This window comes from Tamandua tetradactyla, chromosome 1 (genome assembly GCF_023851605.1).
Source record: "Tamandua tetradactyla isolate mTamTet1 chromosome 1, mTamTet1.pri, whole genome shotgun sequence".
Classification (NCBI taxonomy): Eukaryota; Metazoa; Chordata; class Mammalia; order Pilosa; family Myrmecophagidae; genus Tamandua; species Tamandua tetradactyla.
The window spans coordinates 27,024,886-27,030,885 of record NC_135327.1 but is presented as its reverse complement, the minus strand read 5'-3'; the positions used below and the strand labels follow the sequence as shown (position 1 = coordinate 27,030,885).

Here is a 6,000-nt window from a genome sequence, read left to right as displayed (position 1 = left end):
ATTCTAATATTTTTTAATCCTCTTTCTTTCTTTCCCACTGTTGTTGTTAACCTAATAAATCAATTTCATAAACCACTCTTGAGAATCAACTGATAGCTTGAAAAACACTAGTCTATTAAACTACTATCAAACTTATAGAAGAAAGTAAGAGAAAGAGAATGAGGTAATATTAAAAAGAAATATGTCTGAGAATTTTCTAGAACTGATGAAGGACACCAATCAACAAACTAGAAAGCCTGAAAAATCCAAGACAAAATAAATAGGAAGATGCATCATGATGATAATGTTGAAAACCAGAATAGAAGGGAAAAAAACCTAGATTATTTGTGAGATAACGACTTGTCAACAGCAACAGTGGAAGTTGGAAAATAGCGGATGGTATCTGAGAGAGAACAGCTGTCAATCTAGCAAGAAAGCAAAAATATGTCTCAAGAACAAGGGCAAAATGAAGTCATTTTCAGACAAACAAAAATCGAGAGAGTGTGCACTAACAAACCTTTCTTAAAATAAAATTTAAAAGATATACTTCAGGCACCAGGAATGTGATCCCAGTTCTAAGTTCTGAGATGTGAAAAGAAAATATGAACAAAGAAATGGATAACTCTGCGATTAAACATAAATTGATATTGACTGTATAACCCAGTTTAGAGATGCACCATGAGATCAAAAAAGAAAAGATTATACTACAACAAAAGCATATAAGTTAGGAGAGAAGTGATTAGCATTAAGGTGCCTCAAGGTCCTTATGTTTTAAGAGAGGAGGGTAAAGATTTTAAAAATTGAACTTTCTTGAGTTAATTATGTCAAGATTTCTAGAGTAATCACTAAAACAATAGAAATAGAATGTATGAGTTAAAAATCATTTGTGAATTAAGCAAGAGGGGAAAAAACACACAGGAGAGATGCACACAATAATACGGTAGAAATAATTTCAGATATATAAGTAAATATAATAAGTATAAATGAACCAAATGCTCCAGTTAAAAGACAAAGATTATATTTTAAAAACTTTATTATCAAAAACTTCAGGCATACAGAAAAATGTGAAGAATACACCTGAACACCTGCCATGTAGACACCTGCCAACCATTATCAACAATTTTCTGTTTTTTTCCTCAATATATATGTATAGAAGAGTATTAAGAACATATTTTATTTCAGGTAGCAAACACTATAATAAAATAAGGTAAAATAATTAAAAATGTTAATAACGTGGAATGTTCAATTTTGAGGTCCCAGAAATTTTTAATCTTCTATCTCTTTTTGTGATTCTTTTAATCAAAGGATGTCTCTCCACTAGGCTCTTGTAGGAGTGCGGGAACCTGGTGAACTTTTATGAACATTGTATCTATAAATATTTGTTGCATAAACACAAAACGCTGTCTATTAGTAAAGGATTTAGCACAGTTTGTTACACAGTAAACATTCACTATGCAGAAGCTTTTATTTATTATAGTTGCTGTTATTATTCAAAGCATTCAGCAGATTAGCACAAATAAACAAGCAATAATTGGTAGTTTATTATATTTATAATTATTATTCATGATACATTACAGCACCTAGCACAAATCATTCATAACATAAATATATTACGTTTATACTAAGAATAAATAACACTTTCATTATTATTCAAAGATTTTAAGAGCGTCTGTAAAATAAGCAAGGTAAAAATGTAAGTTTATTCTTATTAATTATTATTGAATCAGGCCTCCAGCAGGCCCTTAATAAATAGTCTTCACAGACACTGTTACGATTTCTGGGAACCTCGGGCGGCCCCACCTAGCTAGCTGAGTGAATGAAGCCTCGCTCCCGTTGATAGCGCTGCGCTTGCGCGCACCTTCCCCTCCCCGCCCCTGGAGCCGGCGCAAAGCGCAACTTCCCGCCGTACGAGTGCGCGCCAGGCCGGGCCGATCAGCCTGCTGCATGCGTCCGTGCGTGCGTGCGTCGCCGCGTGCGTGCGTGCGTGCCGCGAGCTCGCCGGGCACCAAGGCCTCGCCTTCGCCCTCCGCCTGCACCGCGTAGACCGCCCCCTCCCCCCGCGCTCACTCCGTAGGTGACCCCCGCCCGCGCCCAGACAGGCCCCCCATTTTTTTTTTCAATTTAAAGGGGGCGCAGCAGTAACGCTTCCGGCTTCTGGTGACCTCTCAGGGGTCTCCCCGCCAGAGGTGCCCCGCCGCTGAGGAACATGGCGAAGGTGGAGCAGGTCCTGAGCCTCGAGCCGCAGCACGAGCTCAAATTCCAAGGTAAGCACTGGAGACCCTCCCGGGCCTGGGCCGCCATCTTCCGGCCGGCGGGCCAGGCCGGATCGCCCCGCGTGGGTCACGCGCGCCCGCCCCCGCCCGAGTTTTGGAGGGACAGGACTTGGTCGGCGGGTGACGTCGGCCCTCGTCGGCCCGTGGTCCCCGCCGTGTCCGCGTATCCTGGCTGGGCCGCCGGGTCCGGGTAGGGCGGGACCTCTGTTCCCACCGCCCACCTGCCCTCAGAACTGTCAAAAGCTGCCTGGATCCGAGAGTGCCAAGAGGTCCATGTGCGGGGAGACCAACCCCTGTGGGTTCCTCACATTCGAGGCACTTGTCACGGTTGCCGTTTTAATGTTACCGACTAGTTTATGGCCTTCTGTGTAAGCATTGGCTGCGCCAGGTTTGACCTCTTCAGTGTTAACTCAGATGTCAACCCCTCAGAGAGGCTGCTCTGAACCACCCCAGCCCACTGTGGCCACCTGCAGTCGTTCCTTATCACATCTTTTTTATGATCTGCACAGCACTTTCCTCCACCTAAAGTGAACAGCTTTACTGACTTGTGTACTGTCTTTCCACACTAGAAGGGAAACTCCATGAGGACAGGAACTTGTCAGTCTGTTGGTATATCCCCAACACATATTAAGTGGCTAATAAATATGTGTTTCATAAGTGAATGAGAGGATTCTTAACAGAAGTTCTAATGGGATATGGTCCAACTCTCACCTTTGTGCCCGTTCCTCACTCACCTTTGTGCAGCATATGGAGTCTGCCTGTGTGGCGGGATCCTTTATCACCCCAGACCTGCCTGGGGCAGGTAGCAAAGCAGGGTCTTGGTCTACCCCGTACACTTATCACCTTTGTAATTTGTACTTTTATGCTTTTATTTTTATTTTTTTGTCTTCCTTTTCCACTGAGATACATACTCCATGAGACAGTAGGGACCTTGTCTGACTTACTGATTTGTTGTTTCCGCATGTATTGAGCATTTGTGTGGTACATGTGCTTGGCACTTGGGGCAGGGGACAGCAGTGAATAAGACTGATAAGGTTCTTACTTTCATGGAGCTTGCATTCTAATGGGGACAAGCAATCCAGTGAGCAAACTGGATCATTTCAGATAGTGTTAAGTGCCGTGAAAGAAATAAAATAGGCTGATGTGATGGGGGTATATTTGGATTGGCCTGCAGTAGATGCTGCATAGGTGTTTGTGGAATGAACATTGGCCAGAAGCACCCCTGTCAGGAAGCAGTGCAGGATAACTTGCTCAGAGTTACCCAGTTGATAAGTGGTACATTCCTACTCAGAGTTCAGAGCCCATACTTTTAGCCATTATGCTTTCTGACTCTTGGGAAATGCTTCAGAACTGTGACTGTCACTTTGCCTCCTAGATAAACAATCTGAAACAAGACTCTGTGTAAGGAAATGGAGGTTTTTCATTTAAAGAGGAAAAAAACAAAGCAAAACAAAACCCCAAACATAGCATGGATTATAGTTCCGTTAGTTTGTATGATGTTCTCATGACCTTCTGGAGGAGCCATGATGAGAAAGGAATCCAACTAGCCAAAGTGAATGTGGGGAGAGATGGATTCTACTTGAATTGCCTGAAGTTCTCTATCCAGGAAGCCTGATTTGCTTATGCTTGCTATTTGGCACAATCATTCATTTAGTCCACAAACATTTACTGAGTGTCTACTATGTGTTAAGTATCAGAAGATGCTGAGTCACATCAGATATACTTGCTCATTCTCCCAAAACCCCACCCCAGTACTTAAGTCTAGAGAAAGGGGCAAATGAACAAATCAGTTAGGACTGTGCAATGACATAAGGAAATGCAGAGTGCTCCAGGATAGTAGAGGAAGTCAGCTCCTGGAAGAGGTGTCTCTTGAGCAAGTTGAATGAAAGTAGGCTAAAAGGAGAAATGGGTGGGGAGCATTTCAGGCAGAGGGAATTGCTTGGTAGAAGCACAAAGACTGAGATGACTGGACTTCATTGGAATGCTGCTAGTAGTTCTGGATGATAATAGCAGAGAATTGTTGTGGTAGCAGGGTAAGGTAGTAGATGAGGCTGACAAGTAAATAGGAGTCAGAGCTTCTAAGGCTTTTTGTGCATAGACATAGCCAGTGTCTAAATTAAAATTGTGTGGCTGCTCCTCAGTGTTTCCTGCAATCCCACCTTTCCCATCTCCCAGGACAGATTTTCTCCTCTAATGTGATATTATAGGAAGAGGTACTGAAAACGCAAGTTTTTGTCTCAACTCTTTTAATTAAAGATGCATGACCTTGGGCTGGCCATTTCACTTTTCAGTCGTTGGGGATGCTACTTCTGTCTGACTTGTCTCCTGTGGAAAGATTGTTGTTATCTAGAAGGAGAGATATTATGGCTGTTCAGGTGCTTTGTGAATGCATAGTACTATACAGATATTGGTGGTTGTGTTTAGACCACTGGTTTAATCACTTCAACTTCTTTACCTGAAAGGTATGTCAGAGAAGAGTGTTCCTTCTGGCCCTGAGTTGGCCAAATAAGTGATGGCCATACCCACTTGGATATATTTGCTAGGCAGGTGACCCAAGAGAAGTCCTTTCTGGTCAAATTATTGAAGGGCATTGGCTTATGGCTTCAAAAGAGGCATCTACAGACATGTGTAAACCACTTTATGAACTATTTGTTTTTAAGCTGAGTGCTCAATGAATTTATAATAGAAACTCAATACCTTGGCTTGCTTTATAGAGATAATTCATTTTAGGATGAGAACTGGCACATTTAACCAGCCTCTTCCAAGTTATCAGGGTGATGACTCTGGCTTTTGGTGGTTCATCTAGAAGAATCAAATTTCTAAGCTAACTTTCTTGAGAAAGTTAGAATTAAAATGGCTGTCATCCAAAGAATAAAATTTTTAATCATTGAGTGCAGCCTAAGATGATCATATGGGATTGTATATTGTTGGATTCTTTTTAATCTTGGGAATTGTGTGGATATCTTAAATTTAAGGATGTTACAGAAGAAAAGAGAACACACATTTACATATCCATATTCAGTCTTATGAAAAATACTTAACTGCACTGTGTTAAGTTTGAAAAGGAGGATTGGTGGCTTTCTGAAAGAAGAAAGGCATGTGGGTTTGCTTAGATTTGGAGTTGATTTTCCTGAGATATTTTTAAGAAGTTAGGTCTTTCAGACCAAGGCAGCCTTCTGAAAGAGTTAAAAGTTTTGGAAACCTGTGGAATGTGTATGTTTTGCATTGTCAACTCTTTCTTTTGATCGCATTTCTTCCAAGACCCAATCTTTTATTTTCCTATCTCTTCTGAGGGACCACTTGTTGTTTAGTTCAAAGAGAGCTTTCTGAATGAGTCATTTTCAGGGCATTTTGTATCTTATATTTTCTTTTCCTCTCTCTTCCACTCCATCAGATTCCATCTGTGGTACTCAGATTCCATCTGTGGTAAATACTATGTCTTGTATTTTGGGGGACTTTGTCCAAGACTTTTAATCCTTCACATCCTAGCATATCCTCTTCCTCTCCACCTGCCACAGTGATACTGCCACATAAAGATGATCTATCCTCACAAGCTGATTACTGAAGGTTTAGCCACACTGTGGATATATTTACCTTCACTTTATTTTGATACTATGCCAGTGACTTTCAAGAAGTCTTGGATAGTACTATCCTTAGTCTGTAGGGATGTTACATTTTGGGGAGAAAATAGGCACTTGGGCACTATGATAGTAGACAAGTTAGTGATACTATCTTTTCTGAAAGGAAA

The 6,000-nt window shown here is 41.5% G+C and overlaps 1 protein-coding gene across 2 annotated transcripts in view; it reads left to right on the top strand.

Annotated features, from left to right (window-relative positions):
* The first annotated feature begins 1,955 nt into the window (after positions 1-1,955).
* VAPB (VAMP associated protein B and C) overlaps positions 1,956-6,000 on the top strand; it is a 123,794-nt gene continuing 119,749 nt past the window's right edge. For both annotated transcript variants that reach the window (XM_077113029.1, XM_077113020.1), the window contains exon 1: positions 1,956-2,243. In XM_077113029.1, coding sequence (XP_076969144.1) covers positions 2,186-2,243 — 58 coding nt within the window. In that variant the 5' untranslated portion in view covers positions 1,956-2,185. The remainder of the gene's footprint in view (positions 2,244-6,000) is intronic.